Here is a 23,995-nt window from a genome sequence, read left to right as displayed (position 1 = left end):
ATCTCGCATAAATCAAAAGAACAACTCACATGCTTTCATGTGATCTCACGTTAGCCCTCCAGAGCGGTAGATCAATAGTTATGTACCAACAAACTGCTTTTTAATACTGTTGTGGAGTATGTAAAAACATGGAAAAATCAATTTTCTTTTCCTGTCTCAGGAGACTCGATGCCTTTTGTATTGCTCAGGGCAACAGTAATCTCAACCCTTTATTTACATTCTCTCAGCTAGGAACAGAAGTCAATAGTAACGTATTCAGAATGATTGAAACTGCTTTGTTTGTCATCATTACCACTGCTACTGATAAGTTATTAGGCGCCCATATGTGGAGTTGCTGAAATGAGCCTTGTATGAAACAAGTTTGATATGAATTCTCTGGAGGTTTAATACTTAAAATTGTACATGAAAATAAAGACTAAATTGATACAATATTGTGAAAAGTATAAGAAAGTAAAGATAGTATGTGAAGAGGTAAAAACAATAGTATCTAGTTCTGTGCCCCACCTATTTTATTGAGCTATCAAGTTCTTTGTTAAATCATTTTTAGCATGTGAAAAGTGATCCATACCTTGTAAGAGTCTTCATATTTTAAGTGAATGTCTTACTTTATAGTTATACTTTTTCTCTTACTATTCACCTCACAGGACCTATAAAAATGATATTTTTAATCATTTCATTTTGGGCTTCTGTTTCTTTTGCGATTGTCAAATACATTTCCAAGCAAATACCTGAGTACAGAAAAATGAAAACCGTAATTATAGACCTTTTAGAAAGGAAGAATGAGATCACTGTACATCTATACTTCTTTTTAAAAAAGATGTTGTTTATTTACTTTTAGAGAGAGGGGAAGGGAGGGAAACACAGAGGGAGAGAAACATCAATGTGTGATTGCCTCTTGAGCACCCCCTGCTGGGGACTGGCCTGCAACCCAGACATATGCCCTGACTGGGAATTCAAACTGTGAACTTTTGGTTTGCAGACTGGCAGTCAATCCGCTGAGCCACACCAGCCAGGGCACATCTGTACTTCTTATGTCATGTGCTGGAAGAGTATTCCAAGGAAAATTAATAGTCACAGATATTTTCATTACTAGCTGAGAAACATTAAAAATAAGTAAGCCAATTAGCCAGTTCAAGAGTTATAAAGAGAACAAGAAAGTCTCTGTACTGACAACAGGAGTAAGGACTTAATAAATGTAAATAAGATTGATGATTCACAAAGCAGTAAAAAAAATTGAAAATTTAATTCAAGATGTTCTATTATTAAACAACAACACTAGATGAACCTCTGGCAAGATAATGGAAAATGAGAAATAATGTACACAGCAGAAAATATAAAGGAGATATAAGCTATGAATGTAGATATTTTGTGGAAAATATCTATAAAGTCCACAAGAATAGTTGAAAACCTTAATGAAATGAATGGTTTTCTTGGAAATTGTCAATAGCCAAAAAGGACTCAAAGACATATGAAACCTGCAATAAATGACAATATAAGAAATGAAAATTTTGAAAGAACTTTTTCTCCAAAATGTGTATGGTCTATATTCTTCAACTCTGAGTTTTGTGTTTTTTCTGCATTTTTAAGTATTTGTAAATGTAGACAATGTTAGAAATCTTTCTATAACATTTTCAAGATGGTAATATAAGAGCAGGAAAAAAATTAACTTCAAGAATCTGCACTTGCCCTGGCTGGTGTGGCTCAGTGGATTAAGCGCCGGCCTGCGAACCTAAAGGTCTCAGTTCAATTCCCAGTCAGGGCATATGCCTGGGTTGCAGGCCAAGTCCCCAGTGGGGGGTGTGCCAGAGGCAACCACACATTGATGTTTCTCTCTCTCTCTCCTTCTCTTCCCTTCTGTCTAAAAATAAATAAATAAAATATTAAAAAAGAAGAATCAGCTCTTGAAAAGGACCTACATGATATTCTTCTATGAAAATAGATCTAAAAACCTAAGGAAGAATGCAGCAGTTAAGTCTTGAAGTATGTTAAAAATCATCAAAATGAGTATTTCTAATGGAGAAATGTAAAGAAATTTATTAATACAATGCACTGAATGGTAAAAAGTCTAGGATCATGTTGAGATGCTGAAAAGACAGTTAATAAAATTCAACATCAATTATTGCTAAAAGAACTCTTCAGTAAACTAAAAGTAAGAGGAGACTTTAGCTTGCTTACGGCGCATCCAATTTAGTGTGACTCACTGGATCCTGTGGAAGAGCAGCGATCCCATTAGAGTCAGGAAGGCGACGAGGTCCCTGTTACTCCCATTACATCACCTGGTTCTGATAGTGCTGCTACAGTGAGTCAGAATGACATCAGGGTCACACAAGAAGATCCAAGGCTAGGGAAGGTGTGTTTCAACTATTTAAATAGATACACATCGGTCATCTGTGCCGGTGGCATTATGGGTGTTTTGTACTTTTCTGTTTCGCTTCTTTGTATTTTCTGTACAGAACTTCTGTTGCTCTTTTTAGATTGTTTTTAAAATGAGACAGCAAACATGGAAAAATCATTACTGAAAAGGTACAAGGTTTTCTTCTCTTTTCAAATGAATAGCTTACACTACAATTCAGCATTTCATTGTCTTCAATCCTAGTCGCATAGGCGATTAAGTAAAAACAAAAGGGAGACATTTGATACTTTTGTGAAGTTTAAGGCTAAAGGAAAGCTGATTCAGGTTTCTGTCTCTAACATGGCTTTGTTCCTTGATGCCAATAATCTGTTTTGTTACCGTCTATCTACTGGCTTTCCTTCCTGTGATGACTTCATCTCGTCTAACAAGGTAATTTCATCTAGTCTGACTTTGTTTGCAGGGATTTGTTATGTGAGCTCTTCCTTCCAGGAAATTTCCATCTTACCTAATAGTGAAATTTCTAGAGGGGGTTCAAGTGCCAACTGTTCCACTCCTCCCATTGCCACCAATGGGCTAACTGGGCTGCCCCTCCCTCTGGCACAACTTTTCCCGACTTTGTGCGCTTGCCACCAAGGTGAAGGAGATGTGGGGAAGCTTCGTCAGGTGGTGTTAGTGAACAGAAGTGGGTCCTCTATGATAAAATAGCACCCTAACTAGGAGGGGGAAATGATGTGGCTGTCAAAGTGTGGCAGAACTATCGCTGCTGACATTTTTCTCATCGTGCTTTAAAACTCCACATTTTCTATTTAGCACCAGGGTCACCCAGTCTAATTTTTGCACTCACAGTTTTCAAGCGCCCATCACAATTTGGGGGCCAAATCCGTGAGGAGGCAGCATGGTAGGAAAAATAAACTAGAGAGGAAAGCTCCGACGTCGACCCACTGTGGGGGCTTCTGTTGGCCTCTAGAGGGAGTGCTTACTAAGGGAAGATTCTTTTTCACTCTTAATATTCCTCATGCATCTTTGAGGCTTGGCTGCAATGTTAAGTTTTACCAGTGACGACCCGAGACATAGTGGGACTCAGCGTGGTGGAGAGAGGGTTCAAGTAACACCTATTCCACTCCTCCCATGGCCACCAATGCCTGGAGCACCAGCTCCTTGATTTCCTCATTGTACAGTAATGATAACACCAGCACCTGTGGGTTGCTCTTTGGAGGATTACAGAAAGAACCCAGCAGGCCTAGTTCCTGGTAGGTAGGTAACTCTTAATTACTGCTCCATAGCATCACTGACCAATGTGCTCACTAGCCACATGCGGCTACTTGAATTAATCCAAAAATCCCATTTCACAATAGCACTAGCCCCATTGCAAGAGCTCAACAGCCACCATGTCCACCGGCTACCCTCTGGCAGAGTGCAGCTATGGAACGTTTCCATCAGCAGAGAATGTTCCGTTGGACAGCACCGCTCCATATCATCAGCTGTGATGGTACACAACTGCCACAGCGCAGGGCTGACCAGAACCACTCCCTATGGACGGGAAGCTCTGCTAGGCTGCTTATCTGCAGAAGTGTGTCAGGTAAGCCCGTTCTTGCAAGGCCTTTGTTCACCAGACACAGAAAGGAGTGATCTTAGCTTGCCAAATTTAAGAGAGCTTATCTGTCAGCCAGCTACTTTTCAGGCCTGAAAAGATGGCGAGTGTGTGCCAAGGAAAACTTCCAGAGAGGACTCAGTTCTTTCCACCCTACACTGAACCAGACAAGAAAGGGGGCGGGGGCGGATTCAGCCTTTGAGTCAGCAGAGGAGACATTCTTTGAAGGGACAACTAACCTGTTTTTCAAGCAGGTTTTTGTAAATAACTGACGGGAGATGGGCTGCTTCTATCCAAGTATTAACCCAAGCAGTGAGGGTTAATCATTAAACCTTCTAGCTGGTGGCTTGGTTTTTTTCCCCCGTTGTTCTAATCCGGATCACAGAATGGCTAAGGCAGCTTTAAGTAGAGGGTGGGTTATTTTTCCCTTGGTCTGCCTGGTGGTTGCCTCTCGGAAAGAATGTTGTGGCTGCTCTTTTTTCTGGTGACTGCTATTCATGCTGAACTCTGTCAACCAGGTATGTAGCCTTGAAACTGAACAAACAGATTAATAGTTTTCTAATGTTTGATAAGTCTTTAACTGAAAGGCTTCTTCATTTTTTCCAAATCCGTAGGTGTGTTGTGGCTTAAAAGTTGAGTCTGTGATTGTTTTATGGATTTGAAAGAAAACTTGAACCACCTAAGGTGATTGCAGTTAAGCTTTCAGGAATTTGGGGGGCAGAATAATTGCAGTTATGTGTTTTGTTGATTTGACTTGCATCAAATATTAGGATTTATTAGACCCTGTTTTGGCAGAGTTTGTCATATACTGCTCTTTTTTTCTTCCTGGCAGATGCAAAAAATGCTTTTAAAGTGAGACTTAGTATCAAAACAGCTCTGGGAGATAAAGCAGTAAGTGGAGATCCTGCATGTTTATTTTAAATTTTGTTTACTGATAACACTGTGCTTTGTGTAATTATAACTCTCTCTGCATAGTTACCTTGACATTGTATAGATTGCTTCTAAAGACCTCATATCTGATATTTTCTTAAAGTAAAAAGTTGTAGTTAAAATAGAAATTGTTAATAAAATGATTTTGCCTAAAATATTGTATCTACAGTGTACGCTAGAAAATGGGAAGTTTTGTATTACACAGAACAATTTTGCATCCTTGAACACTTCAGCCCTGCATAGTAGAGCAGAGGGGCCCGAGTCAGGCAGTCCGGTCTGGCCTGGGCTGTGCACCTCACCACTGTGGTCACTTGAATGTTGTTAGCCCCACTTTTGTAGTCATTGAAAAGAGGTCATATCACACCCACGTGAGATCTTTCATAGCACAAAATTGTCAAATTCTAACGTGAAGTTTCTTTAATTCTTCTTAAATATCAAAATAACATGAGCCCTGGCCAGGTGGCTCACTTGGTTGGAACGTTGTCCTGTACACCAAGAGGCTGTGGGTCTGATTCCCAGTCAGGGCACGCACGGGACGCAATCTGTTGGTATTTCTCTTTCAGATTGATGATTCTCTTTCTCTACCCCTTCCTCTCCATCTAAAATCAATAAAGATAGCTTGGGTGGGGGGTTAAAAATAGCAATATGAAATATATGCTTATGAAATTGAAATAAAAAAATACTCATGGAGCTCGTGTTGTTATAGGAACAGGATAGTGTGTCAAATTAATAAGAAGATATTTTGTAATTCTAGTTTCAGTTTTCCAGTCTGTGAAAAGCTTCCCCAATAGAGTGTGTTATTAAGATGCGCCAGGCTACAAACAGTAAAGGAGCACTTAAAGAAACTTAGAGGTATTCTGTTTGGGGGCCAGTCTACCAATGTCTGATTTTATTCACTCAATGATGATAAGTATTACGTTAGCCAACACTTATTGAGAACCTACATTGTTCTCCAGCTGGGCCCCTTCCAAGCATTTTGCTCAACCAGCTCATTTAGCCCTCACAACAGCCCTTTCAGAAGGTAGTTCAGGTATTCCTGTTCTCATCAGATGGGTGAGAGTACAAAGAAATGAAGTGACCTGCTCAAGATCTCAAGTCGGCAAGTGGCAGAGGTGAGATTTGAACCTGGGCTGGCTGTATAATCCAGTCTCTCTACCAGTGTACAGGGTTGGTTATCCCAGGACCCTCCGAGAGCAGGCACCAAGCTGGATTTTGGGGATGCAGAGCAACTTAAAATCAGGCTTGTCCTTGCCGTTGTGGAGCTTATAGCAGTGGGAGAGTTGGTCGTGCAGTAAATGTTTAGTGAACCAAATGCAAGTGTGCAGCGTGGACAAGTATTACAGGAAAGAGAAGTGCAAGGGGGCTTTGGCCTTGTCAGGGGCTTCAGTACGTGGTGTTTACTGTGAGGTCTGAGGCGTAAGTAGGAGTGAACTAAGCATTAAAAGAAAAAAGCACAGAACAGAACGTTCAAAGAGTTATTACATGCAGGATGTTGGCGAGAGCGGGGGTGGAGGGAACACTGAGGTATCTGGACCTGGAGCAGTGAGGAGGAACGGGACACACAATGAGTTTAGAGAGAAAGGAGGGGTCAGGCCAAAGAATATGTGGACGGTGTCGGGGGTGGGGGTGGGGGTTGGTATTGTCTTTAAAGCAAGTGGGGGTTTTACAGAAGAGACGTCATGGCAGAATTAGTGTTGGAATACAGTTTAACTGCAGTGCAAGACAGATCGGAGGGTAAGGAGAGTGGAAAGGAGGCGGCAGTTAGAAGGCGATAGGACTAGTGTAGGTGAGAGGTGATGGCCGTTTGAAATACAGCGTGCTGGTGGACAGAGGGGTAGTAAAGGGATTCAACAGCAACAGGGATGGTATGACGAGGAAGGGATAGGGGTCAAGGATGAAGCTTTTGTTTCTAATTCTGCAGCTGGATGGGTGATGTCCTATTTATGAGTCAGGCAACCAGGTACAGATAAGAACAGACTTCAATTTGGGACTTGTATCTGAGCCGTTATTGACAAAGAGGCAAGGACAGAGCTGGCTTAAGATGTACATTCCTGAGTCATTTGTTCGAAGGCGATAACGGAAGGCTTGAGTAAATAACAGCGCTGAGGGGAAAGATGCAGAGTGCCAAGAGGGGGGGCCTAGCAGAGGGCTTAGAGGTTCCCCAAAACTTGCAGCCCTTGCGGAAGAGGGTGAGCCTGCCTGCAAGTGGGGCAGGGGCAGGAAGAAACCCAGGGACCTCCTGTGTCACAGCAGGGAAGAGAGTGCCTCAGGATGAAGGGAGTCTTCAGCAGTGGCAAACGCTGTCGAGAGGCCCAGCAAGATGAGACAAGCGTGCTCATTGTGTTAGGCAACGCGGAGGTCACTGGTGACTCTAGAGAGAGCCGTTTCTGTAGAATGGCAGAACCGCAAGGCAGGTAGCGAAGGGGGTTAAGAAGAAGTGGGTGGCGACCACAGGAGGATAGAAGTATGGACAAGTCCTTTGAGAATTTTGGCCCTGGAGGGCCAGAGAGAGACAGAAGTAGGCAGAAGAAGGAGGGCTGAGTAAAGTGATTTGGTTTTGCTGCCGTTTTAGTGGGAACGACTTGAGTGGCTAAAAGTCGATGGACAGGCTCAAGTCAGCATTGAACAGCAGGGTGGTCGAAACTGATATTGTTGGGATCCTGAGAAGGGCAGACGGAAGTCTTCCTAATGGAGGTGGGTAGAACAGCCATTGTCAGGGCGGAGAGACCACAGCTGGCCCTTCAGCGAAGGGTGTGCATAGGTTGTGTGTCTGTGGAGGAAGTTTTGTGTTTGACAGGAGGATGGCGGAGTGTGAATTGATGACCGGAGATGTATCTATAAATTATGAAACAAGAGCATCTCATGAGCGTGAGATGTTGGGAAACGCACTGAGATTCAGGGGGCCTGAAGGGGCCTTGCAATAGTCATTGTGAACCATGAGAGACAGAGAAAACTGATGGAGAAACCTAAGGGATTCTCAGGCAATGTGAAAGTCGGTCATCGTGAATTTAGAGTTAAACCAGCAAACCCTGTTTTGTGACTTTCTCCAGTAATACTTGATCACTCACTTGTAATGTGAGGTCAGCTATGTTACTTCACTAGTGACCACAGAGTGGGTCACTGAAGCAACAGCAGTTTATTTTCTCTCAGTTCTGGCGGCTAGCAATCCAAGACGGGGCGGGGGGCGGGGGGAGGCGGTCAACAGTGTCGGCTCCTCCTGAGTTCCCAAGGGAAGGATCTGTCCCAGGCCTCTCTCCTTGGCTTGTACATGGTTGTCTTCTCCCTGTGTCTTCACATGTCTTCTCTCAGTGCGTGTGTCTATATCCAAGTTTCATCTTCTTATAAGTACACAAGTCATATTGGACTAGGGCCCACCCTGTTGATCTCATATTAATGTAATCACTTCCATAACGACAGTGTGTCCAAATATGATTACATCCCGAGGTGCTGGGATAAGACTTCAGCATATAAATTTTGGGGAGGGGGGTATTTCAGCCCATAACACGCACATACACTCAAGTTTCCAGCTAAGACAATACAAAGAGAAATTGTACTGCTGTTAGTAAAGGAAAGGAAGCTGAGAGGGGGAATCAGATTCTGAGGGGAGGGAGAAAGGGAGGAAGGGAACTGACTATGTTTGTCCAGGAGGAGATGTCCAAATGCGCTGTTTACGACTGGCTACTAATACTGCAGATTCAGAAGAAGGTGATGCAAAGGGAAACACACCATACCTGGAAAGATAGCCTATCCAAGAAACTATCCTGAACATTAGGCATCATGGAGACATAATTCATCATAGTCTCCATTCTGCAATGTATGAGAAGGATGAGAGAGACAGGGGGAGAGAGGGAGACAGGGGGAGAGAGGGAGACAGAGAGAGAGACAGAGAGAGAGAGAACAAACTGTGGCCACGATGAGAACCCAATGCATCATTTTTACCTCATGGCCCTTCACTTTACGTTTTCCGTTTTACTTCTCTTTCAGTATGTCTGGGATGCAAATGAAGAATATCTCTTCAAAGCAATGATAGCTTTCTCCATGAGAAAAGTTCCCAACAGAGGAACTACAGAGTAAGTAAACAGTGAAAAATCTTAATGGACAATTTGCAGTATTATCTGAGATAGTGCAATAATTATTAATCTAATTTTAAGGAATCTACATTTTTGTTTCACATTTTAAAAATACTTGTGTCATCTAGCTCCGTTTACAGTTTATATCATGTTTTAACAATCTTCTTCATTCAGTGGACACTATGAAAATGAATATTAAAACAATGCAGTCATATGTCATAAGCTTTCTACATTTCTGTTGTATACATATGTCTTTTGCTGATGAATAGATAGATAGGATGGGTAAGAACTCTACTCTCATTGTATCAGTCAGCTTGGGCTGCTATAGCACAATATCACAGACCGGGTGGCTTAAACAACAAAAGTTTATTCCTCACAGTTCTGGATGCTGGGAAGTCCAAGATTAAGCTGCTGCGAAGGTAGGTTTCATTGTGAGGGCTCTTCTTTTGGCTTGCAGGTGCCACCAGATCATTGTGTGGTCATGTGAGCTCTTCATCATTAAGGGAGAAGTGGAGGGGGACAGAGTGACTTCTCTGGTGTCTCTTCTTATGAAGATACTAATCCTATATTATCAGGGTTCCACCTTATGACCTAATTTAGCCATAATTACCTCCCACAGGTCCTGTCTCTAAATACAGTCACATTGGGGGTTAGGGCTTCAAGATACGAATTTGGAGGGAAGGGGACAAATAAGTCCATAGCACTCATTTTGAAAATAAATATGTATAGGTTTGTCCCACTGTTGGTATCTGTCATAGCACCTTGTTTGTTTTCTTCAAAGCTTTAGCACAGTTTTTAATAGTTTTGCATTTTTATCTATTCTTCCAGAGGAATTTTCTCTACTTGTGATGGTTATTCCCATCTCTACCTGTGATTAGGGTAGTGCTCCTGGTTTCTCTCTCCTCCATCCCTCACTCTTCCCCTTGAGAGGTAAAATGACTGATGTGATTGGTGGGCTGGAAGGAAAGATTGGGCATAGGTTCCCTTCTCTTTCAGAGCCGTTCTGCCCTCGGATTGCAGCCATTTTTCTGTGCTGCTCCCCACAGCAAGTATCGGATCTGGCCCTGCACGGGCGGGCACGCACACCTGAAAGGCTGTGTGTGCTGGTTACAGCTGAGGACTGTTTAGATTGGTAGGTGCACATCAGAATATCTTGCGTACTACTGCAGTATGAGGCCATGCTTGCCTCAGTTCCGTTCCACATGGGACACTGTAGAGGAACTGATCTTATTTCAGGATTTTTTAAAAATTAGAAAGGGAATTTGTTTGTTGATTAAAGTCGTATTCTCCAGCTCAGCCTTCATTCTTTTGTCTTAATTTTATCATGCTTCAGAAGCTGGCAAAGAGGATTGCTATTTACTGGTCTCCCTCAAACCCACAACATATGACGCATGGGCTGTGACTGTAAGTAATAAAGAAGTAAGAAGAGTGGAATTTGGAGGAGCAAAGTAAACATACAGTCCATATATTTGTGTGTACACATGTATATCTACACACACATATCTTTTAAAAATAGGTAATATATTCACATGACTCAAAAAAATCAAAATAATGAGGTCTATAGTAAAATAAAGTTATGTCCTAAGTGAGCTCTACTTCTATTTTATAGATTTTTTAGAAAAAAATATATTTACTTTTATCTTACACATTCCACAACTATTTGTAATATTTTTTCAACAAAAATTAGATAATTAGCATTACAAAAAATTCTAAATAAAATTCTACATAAAAAATATTAGAAAGCTAGTGGTCATCTCACAGTGCTGATCCCTCAACTAGTCTCTTTCATCTTCTAGTCATTCTGATCAGCAGGTTTTATAGGTTGTTGTGTTCATTGTGCAATTATTTCCTCCAAGTGCCTAAATTTCACCTTGTAAGTGGCTATGTTAAATCAGGTGGTTCCATTCTTAGGAAAAGTTCATTTAAACATTTCACATTAATTTTGACAAATTCATTTTGGAAAAATTTTTTTTTTCAGAATTTGGAGCATTGTAGGAGTCTGGGGATATCTGACCTGATTTACTTACAAAAACATTTTCCTTGGAATTGGGTGCAGAAGCTACATAGAGGGTTTTGTTGCCAAAATCAGTGGGAAGAATCAAAACGTGCAGAACTGGGTCAGAATCAACAAACTTTTTTTCTGTAACGGCTGAGGCAGGATGAGTCCCAGCCACACTGCTGTCAGGGGCCGAGTGATGGAGCCTGCTTAATGAATCGGCATGTGTTTAAAATGCAGCTCAAGTGCTGGGCTTCCTTCTATAAGCACTGCCGTAGAAAAGGCTGCATCTTTACATGCAGAGGCCTCCCCTGCAGGAAAGGGCATCACAAAGCGCCAGATGGGGTTAAAGACTACTTTGCCCAGAGGCGGCCGTGTCCAGCGTGGTAGGTGGGTGGGAGACACCAGCAGGTTGGCAGCTGGGACAGGTTTTAAAGCTTCTGCCTTCCAGAGGTCTTTAGGTGCCAGTGTGGGGCAGAGTGAGTTCTGGAGGGTGGGAAATATCCCTTTCTGGGATGGCCTCAGGGATTCCCATCTGGAACATATGCTGTCTATTGTTTTGTCTACCCCACTATTGCTTATTCTATGAATGTTACAGAAAACCTGACGATCCCGAGATGCACTGAATCGAAAATGTAAGATGAACTCACTAAAGATAGCCAGGAAATGAACAGAATAATGAATACTCTCATTTTTATCCCACCTTTTGTGTGGTCCTTACTACAGTATCTCTTGTATTGAGCTTGATCACCCTCAGTGACAGAGAGCTCAGTACCTCCTGAGGATGTCCTCGCATATGTGGAAACTTACAACTGGCGTATTCTTGGTCCAGTGTAACTGTGACTGATGGTCACGGGGAAGAGCCTCTCTGGGGAGAGCTGAACTGGTTCAGTCACCACTACCCCAAGCAGGCAGTGGAAGAGGAGGCTGGAGGGTCGGGCAGGCAGAGGGTGTGGGCTGGCAGAGGCTGTGGCGTTTACCCCCTCGCCCATAGCACAGGGGCAGGGAGGGGTTCTGGTGCATAGACACCATGCAGCCAGGCAGGGTGCTTGCAGTTGGGTCCATGCAGATGAGTTGGTGCCCATGCCGCACCACGGGTTGCGTATGAGACTGACAGCCTTGCTCTTTTCCCTGCCAGCCTGAACTCAGGCAGAGGACCACTCACAGAGAGTAGTATTGTCTGCGAGGGGACAGACTGGCGTCTTATCTCCTTATTGGATCCTTCCCAACTTGCAGACATTGTCAGCACACTCCATGCTGCCACCAGAGTAGCAGCACTTGCAGTTCTAGAGATTATGAGGCTGTCCCCAGTCATTGAGAGTGTGCTGTGGGGTGGAACCCGGTGCCTGTCTCTAAGCCAGACCAGGCTAAAGGTGCAAGGCTGGCTTCAGCCTCCTGGGATTGGGGCTGGAGAGGGCAGCTTTGTAAGTGGTCTGCACTTAAGGTGTTCCTGGGGCCAAGTGGAGGCTGCTGCCGGGGAGCTGGGTGGAGTCACTGCCTGCTGGGGCCGAGAACCAACTGCAGGGCAGAGAGAAGGTGGTAGAGCCAGGCTGGAAGTCACCTTGGAGGCAGAGCAGAGGGTGAGATGGGGCAGAGTGGCCAGAGTGCCTCGCCCATGTCAGGGGAAGATGCAGTGCAGAGGTCCCCAACAAGTCCCCAAAGGCCCCACAGGCACAGTCTGGATGGAGAACAGGAGGGCGCCCACCAAGTCAGAGGACAGAACAGCGAGAGGGGCCACACTGAGCCCTGGCTAGAAAAAGAACTTCGCCTTCTTCTTCTCTGATGCCCACCCTATCCATCTCCATTTCTCTTTTCCATCCCTAAATGAGCAAGAACGAGGAGGGTGGTGGTGAGGGGCGATGCGCAGGAGGACATGGAGCACAGGGAGTAAAGGAATGGAGCAGACCCTCAGGCCAGCACCCCTGAAGAGAAGCTGTGTGTCAGAGGCAGGAAGACAGTTTTGATCTGACTTTTGATCGGACCGATCTGAACTTTTTAATAGCCAGAAGCGACAGGAAAGCTCCCTAGCTGCACCAGATGCCGTCAAGGAATGGCGGGACAAGCGCTGATACAGAGCCCGAAGGCTTTGGTGTGAGAAACGGGGAGCCCTTTCTTTACTGCGGTCTACTGAGACCTGCCTATTCGACTGCATTGCTGTGGTTGTGGCCACAGAATTCAGTGACGTTTCCTGAAAGCCTACTATGTGCCGGGCCCTGAGATTTAAATGATGGGTAAAAGCACGTGCCACACAGCGCAGGGCCCACACCCAAGAAGCTGGCCCTGGTAGAAATTATAGGAGGATGGACTGAATGTGGTTTTTACAAACCTTTATATAAAGTGGTTTTCACGCTATTTTTGGAAATCCGTAAAAGCAGAATGGCAGATGGATAAAAAAAATTTAAATGATAGAAAGTTTTGGTTTCATTATGTCAGGTTACTTGAAATTGGAACTTCAATTGAAAGCAGCAACCATATGTTTTTAAGATTTTAGAACAAGATTTAGGCCACGTGGTTTTAATTTGCATCTCTCTGATAGCTAGTGATACTGAGCATCTTTTCATTTGTCTCTGGATTCTCTGTATATCCTCCTTGGAGAAGTGTCTCTCACCTTTAATAGGAACCTAATCAACAAAACAAACAAACAAGCAAAATAGAACCAAATACACTGAGATTGAGAACAGGCTAACAACAGAGAGGGGAGGGAATTTCAGGGGAAAAGGGGTAAGGTTTGTAGGAACAGTTATAAAGGACATATGGACAATAATGGAGGGGGGGAGGGTTGGGATGGGGGTAAAAGGCAGAAAACTGTACTTGAACAACAATTAAAATAAAAAAATTTAAAAAAAGATTTAGGCCGTGTTTACTAAAATAGCTTCCCAGGAATTTTAAAATGTTGAAAGTCATTTCTATGGAAAATATAATCTAAGTTTAAATTTTAGTGTATTTCACAGATAAACTGGGAAATTTATCTGCCTAATTTACTCAAATACTATAAGAAAATCTGTCATTTTTTAGCAAGAGAGGTAGAAGTCTAATTCGGGCAGGACAGTTTGTCTCTGAGTGCAATGGGGGCGGGCAGAGAATGGATTTCCTCCTCTGCCCAGTCATTCAGGGGTAAGTCCTGTGACCTGAGAAGGAACAACGTAGCGCTGTACCCACGGTAAGGGGATTAACAGTCTGTGCTGGACAGACACAGCCCAGCTCCTGCTGAGTCCTTTGATTTCCAGAAACAAGAGCTCGTTCCCGGCGCCCGCTGGAGGCGGGGTTGGCCCTGCCTGGCCCATTGGAGGGAAATGGCAGGGGAGCCCGTTATCTCAGACCCCCCCTCAGACCAGGGCTCTCCACTCTTGTTCCTTTTCAGCGATTGGCTGAAGGAAGTCACTCATGTAGGTGTTAAACTCACTTTTTTTTTAGTAAAAACAATTGGTTAAAATGATCATTGAAGTAAATTGAAAGAACTCCAGCAAACCCATCTCTATTTACAGCCAGAAAGCGTAGATTGTCTACTGAGCGGTGCTAATGGCATTTCAGTTTATTTGTCTGCGGTGTAACTGACACACGTCATTGTACTAGCTTCAGGTACACAGCACAATGGTCCAGCATTTGCACTTATTGGGGAACAATCCCCACAATAAGTCTCGTTAGCATTTGTCACCATCCACAGCCACAAGGGTTTTTCTGTGCTGACATCTTGTAAGGCCGAGAATGGCCATAGTCGAAGCAGCTCCCCCCGCCTGGGTTTTCTCCCTCCTTGAGCCTCACTTTTATACTCTTGGGGTGGACAAGACTTCAGCTGATTTCTCAGAGCACCACGCAAAGCAGGAGGAAGCCCCAGTCCCTGAGCGTGTCCCCATCGTCTTCTAGGGCCTTGGTCTTGCAGTGCCTCCAGAAGCCGTGCGGTGCTTCCCCTGGCCCTCCCCTCCCCCTTGCTGTGTTAGCAGGTGTGCCTACTCATTGCTGGTTCAACTGCCTGCAGCTGAACAAAATATGCACCCATGTCTGCAGTTAGATTTCTGCGGTCGCTGTTTGTTGAGCACAAGTGACTTTTGTTTGTTTAATGTCCTAGATTGACTTTTGTTTGTTTAATGTCTTAGACTGACTTTTCCTGGCGGAAGCATCATGCAGGAGGGATGCTTAGTTTCTTCTGTTGAAGAAGAGCCGAAGCGGCTAAAACTATTCCCTTTTTTTGCTAATGCCAGCCTTGGGTAAAGGAGGGAAATGGTGCTTCCTAACACACTAGTACAGTGGGAGGTATTGTAGCAAATACTTGATACAGTTGAAGAAGATACAACAGAACCAAGTTTTAGAAAGTTTTGATAAGTATTCAGAGCACCCTTATGTTGACAGTTCCCATTATTTTGCATTTGAGCTCAGCTCTTCCTTATTGTTCTAAGTACATGTGTATGTGTCCTGTCTTTAACAGTGAAGCCAGTAAGAACCATTATTCACATTGCCTTGTTTCATTCTTGTAGATCATTTTAGTGTGCCCAGGGAACTTTAAAAATAACCGCTGTGCTCCTGTATTTGTGAGTGTTTGTATTTAATTTGAAAAAAAAGAAGCTTATTTACAAAGGAGCAGCAAAGATAATACAGAGAGATTCTGTATATGAGTGGTCCTCCACCTGGGGCCGGTTTGTGCCTCCGCTGCTCCCAAGGATATTTGGAAATGTCTGGATGCATCTCGTGTGTGCAGCCTAGGGATGCTGCCACACATCCTTCAAAAGATACATGGACAGCTCCTCACAAGCCAGAGTTAGCCAGCCTAAAATGTGGTAGTGCTGAGGTGGAGAAACTCTCCTGGTGAACCTTCACCCATTTTCCTGAGGTTGCTATGTGAAATAACCATGACAGAATATATGAAAATTAAGAAATTGCCATTGGCCCACTAATGTTAAACTGTAGCATCTTCAGATTTCCTTTTTTTTACACTAATGTTCTTTTTCTGTTCTAGAACCCATTCCTCTTTAGGCTGATCCAATCTGACAGTCTCTCCATCTCCCCTCATTTTTCACACCCTTGACACATCTGGAGAGATTTATCAGTGTTTCTCGCCTGGGTATGGCACCGACCCTGGCCACGTACTGCAGCAAATCGAAATGTGTATGTTGCCGGGTCATATCTGTGACTGGAGACTGTTCTGGCATGGAAAGGGTGGGGGCCAGAGACAATCAATGTGGCACCAATCTCAGGACATTTCCACAGGAGGAGGAATTCCCTACTCAAAACACCAGCAGTGGCTTCATTGACACGCCGAGGCTTTAGATGGAAAGAAAAACGTAGGCCAAGTGTTCAAGTAGCCTCTTACCTGGCTGCTGGCTTCTTCCCTTGTGCCAGCAGTAGTGCTTTGTATTTGTGTAATTCGTGTAAATGGCAGGTGCTACACATAACATTCCACCTCCACCTTTTTCACTCAAGAATGCATTTTTGTCCTTTATCCCTTTATAAAAAAAGTGTAGCTCTTTTTCAGTAGCTTCCCACTGGGGGTCATTTCTGTCCTTCAAAGGATATTTGACAATGCTAGGAGTCATTTTTGATTGTCACTACTGGAGGTGGCCTAATGACAACTAGTTGACAGAGGCCAGGGCAGCTGCTAAACATCCTGAAATGCACAGCTCATCTGCCCAACGTAGACTGACCTGGCTCAATAGCCCAGGAGTCTAGACATACTGCGCTGTCTTCCCTTGAGTCTGTGGACTAGGGCTCACCTGATAGCCCATAGCAGATTTACTCCATCTGTTCCCTACGGTGGGCACTGAGGTTGTGCCAGTTCTCTGCTGTGACAGAGTTTGGCAGAGAGCATCTCTCTCTCCCTCTCTGTCTCTCCCTCTCTCCATGTAAGAGTATTGCTGGTAGCACACACTGTTCTAGAGCACATTTCGAGAATGGCTGGACCCACTGACTCCCACAGCACTGTCTGAGATTCCAGTTGTCTGCATCTTTCCCAGCATTTGTTGTTATTTAACATTTTTAACTTTTGCCAAACCTGGAGAGCTTAAATGAGTAGCTCATTTAGGAAAACTTTTACATTGTTTGATTATTAACAAGGGAAAACCATGCATAATGCATTCTACAAAATTGAGGAGTTATTTTCCCAAGCATGCACCACTTCATTTTCTTCATCTCTGCATGTTTGATGTGTTTCAAAATCCCACATTTTTGGAGACCACGCTTGACTGTTTCTGCCAGTAGAGGTCACTGTCCCTCAGTAATTCTTACCAGGGTTTTTTTTGGACACACACACACACACACACACACCCTCTCCTCCCAAGCCTCCACCTCCGCCCCGCCCCTGGAATATTCGGCAATGACATTGTTTTCACAAGGTGGGTATGCTGCTGGCACCCAGAGGTTAGAGACCGGGAATTCTGTTAAACCCTGCCATGCAGAGGGCAGCACCCAACAAAAGCAAGGATTTAGCTGGCCCCAAATGTTAACAGTGCCAAGGTGGAGAAACTGTAGCATGGAGGAAATCCTATTGTATGTATAAAGAAAGACTGAGAATCTCCATGATAATAACGATGTCTGTAATTGTTGTTTAAAGGAAGAATACACTCGTGAGTGCAGAAAGTGGGCAAATGGGGGAAAGATACCTGCCTGAGGAGCGTGCTCTGGGAAAAGGCAGGAGCAGGGGTGGATGGGAGGTAGGCAAAGGTTTGATCACAGCAGTGATTCTGCACATGGGAGCTGCCAGCTGAGGCTGGGGGAGGGTCTGGGGCTCAGCAGACCTGCCAGCAGGGGCTGTGGGAGGGGGCCTGGGGATGGGCGTGACTCACGCAGGCCTAGAGCAGGACTCTCCAGGCCAAAAGAACCATGGGTTGGAGCCTCAGGACCTTGGCTGACGGGACACAGTGGTGACCTTAGGCTGAGGCTGTGACTGTGTGGCCTGGGCTGGTGGTGTCCTTGCATCAGGGTGGGCTGCAGACAGGGAAGGCTCAGGGAGGGTGGTGGCAGTGTCCTCCTCTGGATGCTGGTGCTCCAGGAGCAGAGGCCCAGGCCTGGGCACAAGGGAAACGATCACCCCTTGCTCTAGATGCTTGAAGGCAGCTGGCTTGCGCCCTGGACTCTGCCTCATTCTCTTGGTGTCCGGGGTCTCAAACCAGAGTGGTCTGAACTCCTTTTGCCTTTCTTGGGGTGGCTGGGAGCCTTCAGCGTGGTCTCCTTGGTGTAGGGGTCAGGTGATCTTGGGTGTGCGCATGTGTAGAAGCTCCCTCTGTGCTGAGCAGACCAATTTGGATGGTCATTGGGCTCTGGGTGCATGGACGGTGGTGGGCATTCCAAAGCCACTGCTTCATGATACTCCTCTGATGGCTTGGAAAACACAGCCCCACGGGGGTCTGACCTACTGGCCGGCTGGGAAAGTGCCTCCAAGCTTCGGGCATCACCTCCCCCTAGACTCTGGCTTAGTACCAGCTGGGCAGTATGATGGGTAGGGCTTGGGTCTGGACTGAGGTTCTGGTGGGCACCTAGGAGCCTGGGCACTGGTCCCTGTTGCCCGGACTGTGGGAAAGGGAGCGCTGGGGCAGTGGGTGTGGCGCAGCATGGTATTGGCTGTGCTTTGGTCCCTGCTCAGGTAGCTGCCCATGATCGTGGTGCTGTGGTGTTGGGGGTCTTTCAGAGGCGATTCAACTCTCAGACGTTCCTGCTAGTTGGAGATTTGAAGCAGGTAGGGCTAAGCTGATGCATGGGTCACCGGCCAGCAGTGACTACGGGACCCTGTGGATGGCTCGCCGAAAAACACGCGAGAAAAAAACATGCACAGAGACAAACTAGTTTCTGTGGAGAAGTAGGGACGCAATGGCCACCCCCTCTAGTGGGGAGTGCGCCAATTTACCGTCCATACCTGCTTTTATTGGGCTCGTTTTGCATAATAATCCAGGTAAAGTACAGTACTTATCAGGGGGAAGTAAGGAACCATAGAAAACAAGGAACTCTGCTGGCCTATTGAGTCGGGGTCAAAGAGCTGTAAGACTTTGAGGAACAAACTAACTTCCTCCTTGGACCCTTCTCATTCAGCTGAGAGCATTCTAAACAAAGAAGGTTTCACAGTAATTTACATGTTCTTTATTAGGCCTGATCACTCGGGGAATCCGCCCTTTTCAGCACAGAGCTGCACCACCCTGTCATTGTTTCAGGCTTAGCACGGGAACTAAGGCGATAAGATTTTTTCTCCCAGACGATGAGAACTCAGGCTATGTCAAAGCCGAGGAGCGAGGGTCCGTCACCCTCTTTTGCTGCAGCCCCCCAAGTCCTTCTTTTGGGGGGCCTCCCAAAGTGATCGTGCCTGGCTTAGGTCGTTCCCCCCGTGGGGAATCTTACCCGTCTTTGGCTAACCGACCAAGGTTTTTGGGGTTCAGTTATGAGTAAAGCAGCAGAAGCAGCATGCCTGCCAGGTAGATAAGCTTTTGTCTCCTTGCTGGCTTAGGGTTCCAAGGGCGTTCCCTTAGCCTTAGCCTAGGTGGGGGTTTCAGCTTCTGATACCAGGCAGGGCGGTTCCCAACACTAAGCTGATCATTGGAATGGGAGTACAGGGTAGCACCTGGGGTGATGGCATATGGGCATCCTCTGTTTGCCGCGTCCTGTGCATGCCAAACCACTCCTCCCTTTTCTTGCAGCTCAAACTCCATTGAACAATGGAAAGTCAAAGAAACCAAGGGAACCTCCAGCTCCCCACTGCTGGCCCCAGGCACTTGGCTCTGGGCAGGGGGCCTAAGAGGCCTTGACTCCTGTACTTGACATTTAAGGAGAGAAAATATAATGGTTACTACCAGGTTCTGAGAAGTACAGAAAATTGACAGAGGAGCACTTTCTTTCATTGTTGCAAAAATGAACACAGTGCACTTGAATGCTCTTTTTAGGAAAAACAATACATTTACATTTACTAGTAGAAAGGGATTCTTGTTCATTCTTCTGCAATTGTTGCTAATGTCACTGTTTGCAATTTTGATCTTCAGGAAGTGGTGACATTCATTCAGGATTTTATCATTTAGCACCAACAATGTTGATTTAATGCAGGCTCTTCTATAATTTTCAACCTTCAAGAAGTTCCTGCTCTCATATATAGATTGTCTCCATTCCAAACAGTAATGCCATTTCTTTGTCATTTCTAGTGGTAACCCATGTATACACATGGAGGTACGTTTTCTAATTTTCAGTTGGAAAGCAGGTAACTGCAAAAACATTGCCCAAAGACTATGGTAAATTGATTGTAGCCCTTCAGTTTGGGGGTCTGTTATTGGTCCAACCCCAATACTGGAGTGGGAGAGGGACGGAAATAGTGGCCGTCAGAGCAAATATTAGAGCAACAGTGGGTAATGGATTTATCTGGGTCAGAGTGACTTCTGTGGTTCAGAGAAGCCAAGTGTAGGGGAGGCAGGGGAGCTGTCTGTCATCTAAAAGATGATGGCGAATGAGGTCCCTAAAGCTGTCTATAAGTATTTCTTCTTGATTTTATTTTTTTGGGAGATTCCTCATTTAAGGAATGGTTCTCAGGAATATGATTTTGAAACAAAGGAGATTTCCTCTATAAATTTACTCCTAATAAGACCTTTCTTCATAATGGTAGAAATGATTTTTCATTTTTCATGTCCTACAATAGTGCCAGATGGGATGGTCTGCTGAAATTTGGTATTGTTTTCTTACAGTGTGTTTTTTTTTCTTGCCATCATCTGCAGCATTTCCCATGTCCTAGTCTGCAATGTAACTCAGCGGGTGTCATTCTGGTTCGTGGTTACAGATCCTTCGAAAAATCACACCCTTCCTGCTGATGAGATACAGTTAGCCGTAAGGTAAGCACTGTCAAATATACCTTCTAGCGGTAAATCTACTTTGATCAATTCACCTCTTTTCATAGGCTATGAAAACTCGTAAAGAATGTTCTCTCTGCCTCACAATATTTACTTACTAAGATGTCAAAACCTTCATTTTGTTTCATTGTATTACAGATTAGTGTGGATCAAGTGGGTCTCATCCGGGGGTAATTTTGCCTCATAGGAGATATCCGGCAATGTTTACAGATATTTTTGTTGTCACAGTTTAGGGGTGGCAAGGCAGGTTGCCACCGGCATCTAGCGGGCAGAAATTAGGGGTGCTGCTAAACATCCTATTGTGTCCAGGACAGCACCTCACAACAAAGAGTTATTCAAGCCCAAATGTCAGTCATGCTGTGGTTGAGAGATGCTGTTTAAATATTAGCCAAGAATGTTTAGTGCTGTCTCCTTCTAGCAAGGACACCTTGTACAGCACTATTGTTTGATGGTTCATCGAGTGGATTCTGGGGCCCAAATGCTTGGGTTTTTAATTCTGGTTTTGCCTCTTGCTCATTATTTGAATATAGACAAATTACTTTACCTCTTTTGCTTTCCTCTTATCATATACAAAATGAAAATAATTATGGTGCCCCTCTCTCAGAGCTGTTGAGAAGATTAAACATAACATGTATCGAGGGACAAGTCATACCTCTGACTTTTATTTAAACACCATAAAAATATGCAGATTTCTTGGGTCTTTAAGGACTTACCTTCCTTAGTTAATGTACAGTCTTTACCTTTAAAAGATACCTTTTAATTTTTTTTTTCAATTACATTTTACATTCAGTATTATTTTGTTTAAGTTCCAGGTGTACAGCATAGTGGTTAGACAGTTATAAACTTTATCAAGTGTTCCCCCTGTATTTCAAGTGCCCGTGTGGCACTGTGCATAGTTATTACATGATTTTACACCATATTCCCTGTGCTGTGCTTTACATCCTCATGACTATTTTGTGACTACAAGTTTGTAAAATAAATACCTTTTAAACAATGGTAAAATCATGATTCATACAAATCAAAAACAAATGCTATCAAAGATGCTATTAAGTCATTTATCAATGACCAAACTAGTTAATTAATGTTAAAACTAGTTCAAAGGAGACTTCAAGGAACCATGTGTGCATAGAAATCGAGGAATGGTGATGTTCATTTACACAAGGATGCACCGGTCCATGCATCAGGTAGTCGCCAGTCATGTTCCACCGGACACAACTCACTTGATTTTCTGTGGGCAGGAATCATTTACATTATGTCAGTTTTATATACAACTTACAGATTGGCAAAACAACTCAAACAGAATAAATGGTAGACATTTTCCAGAAAGGTGTGCTTGCCTTTCTGGAAAAACACGCTGTAATATTTTTACCCATTTCAAGATTTACACAGTTTTTGCCCTGACTGGTGTGGCTCAGATGGTTGGGCATCATTCTGAGAAGTGAAAGGTCGCAGGTTCGGTTCTGGTCAGGGCACAAGCCTGGGTTGTGGATTTGGTCCCCGGTTGGGGTGCATAGGAGAGGCAATTGATTGATGTTTCTCTCTCACATTGATGTTTCTCTCCCTGTCTTTCTCCCTCCCTTACCCTCTCTCTGAAAATAAATAAATGAAATCTAAAAAAACAGATTTACACAGTTTTTCCTGACAGTTCCCCCTCCTTCTCTCCTTGTGATCATAACAAACTTTCAAAGGTAAAATGTATTCATTGCTTCAGAGAAGCAGAAGGATTCAGTTTGTTTTTTATTTCAATTACTGTTCACTGTATGTGTCAAAACTTCAAATCCCACACATGATTGATTTTGGGCAAAGGTGTACTAGAAAAAACAAACAGTTTCCAGAAAAAGAAAAAAATGAAACAAAGGAACTCTCGTTACAGAAGATTTATCAGTAACTGAAATGCATATTATTCTCTTTACCAAGGAGAAGTATCTAGTGGAAGAACTCATTTGCTTTCTGTAAAATATTAACAGTGAAGATAATGAGTATATAATCAAATGACAAAGGTTGTGTATGAACAATCGTCTATTTCCCTTGCTGAAGCAAAGTCATTGATGATCTATATCAATGGGAAATGATTTAATCTGCTTTAACAAGCAGATTCGAACTCAGTTTTTCTTGCCCTTTTGCTAGTAAGAATACTGTTAAGACCCACCACTTAGGTAGTAAGAAGCAGGAACCTCGTATTTCGCGTGAAAAGGGATTTTATTCAAGCCTGGTGATTTGGGAGGGCCACAAGGAAAACGAAGGCACTGTGGTTAAACCAGGCTTCAGTTCATGTGAGAAGGAGCAGCGAGTGTTTGGGGCAAAGGTTGAGGATGTAGATGAATAGGAGCACAAGATGTCTGTTTCAAAGGTCCTAGCAGGAGAAGCTATGTAGGGAGTGAGAGTGGCGAGTAGAATGGGAATTTGCATCGGGGAATGGCTAGGGCTCATCAGGACTGTATGACAACAAAGGAAGCAATACCAAGAGGAAAGTATAGAGTGAAAGAAGGAGGTGAGAGGAATTTCAACGCTGAAGAGTCTGCATGGTGGGCAAACTAATGCCAGTTCCACCCAATATTTGCATAATAACACTTTTTGGTTCTAATAACAAGGCATCTTCTTATGCATCTGTGGCATTTAATACCATAAAAATGTGGTAGTCATTTTTGAGCCATTATTCTTATTCCTGGTTTATAAATGAGGAAATTGAGGCTCTGGAAAATTAATTGATTTACTAAGGCCCCCATGCTAGAAATATAAAGAATGAGGACTTGAACCCAGGCATGCTGCCACTACGTACAGTGATTTTTTTCTGTCTGTACCAGAGTGAGGTGAGGAAATGACCGGCCAGTTCTAAGATGGCTGTTTTAGCTGTGTTGTGAGGACCTACCCCTCTTCAAGGCCAGTGCTGGCTGAAAGACATTATTGTTGCTCGATATCTATTGGGGATTTCGGTGGTAGACTGAGGTTTAGTCTGTGCTGACCTAGAACTTCTAATTAGCCCAAGAGGTTATAGAAGAGCAAGGTGTTAACCAACCACGTGGATGGAATGAGAATGCAGAGCAGCTTTTCCTTTTCCTCTGAGTTAGATCTTAGTAGTGGGCTTCATTATTTTGCCAAAAGGTTTGTGTTCCCCGATGATCAATATTAGGTTTTAAAAAGGAAAACATTCTATAATTTGGTACAAATTACATGGAAATTATGCCCTGCTGTAGATGATCTGGTTGTGACTTTCCTTTGTGTTTGTGAAGAATCAGGCCTCAGCATAGGTTT

General features: G+C 44.0%; 1 protein-coding gene across 1 annotated transcript in view; it reads left to right on the top strand.

The window, feature by feature from the left end:
- Nucleotides 1-4,306: 4,306 nt before the first annotated feature.
- The window catches only part of CLTRN (collectrin, amino acid transport regulator), a 32,283-nt gene continuing 12,594 nt past the window's right edge, over nucleotides 4,307-23,995 (top strand). Inside the window, exons 1-4 of the mRNA XM_028522821.2 lie at nucleotides 4,307-4,462; nucleotides 4,777-4,835; nucleotides 8,859-8,944; nucleotides 20,612-20,725. Coding sequence (XP_028378622.1) covers nucleotides 4,405-4,462; nucleotides 4,777-4,835; nucleotides 8,859-8,944; nucleotides 20,612-20,725 — 317 coding nt within the window. The 5' untranslated portion in view covers nucleotides 4,307-4,404. The remainder of the gene's footprint in view (nucleotides 4,463-4,776; nucleotides 4,836-8,858; nucleotides 8,945-20,611; nucleotides 20,726-23,995) is intronic.

This window comes from Phyllostomus discolor, chromosome X, assembly GCF_004126475.2.
Source record: "Phyllostomus discolor isolate MPI-MPIP mPhyDis1 chromosome X, mPhyDis1.pri.v3, whole genome shotgun sequence".
NCBI lineage: Eukaryota > Metazoa > Chordata > Mammalia > Chiroptera > Phyllostomidae > Phyllostomus > Phyllostomus discolor.
The sequence above is the reverse complement of the archived record's forward strand: the minus strand, read 5'-3'. Positions and strand labels throughout refer to the sequence as shown.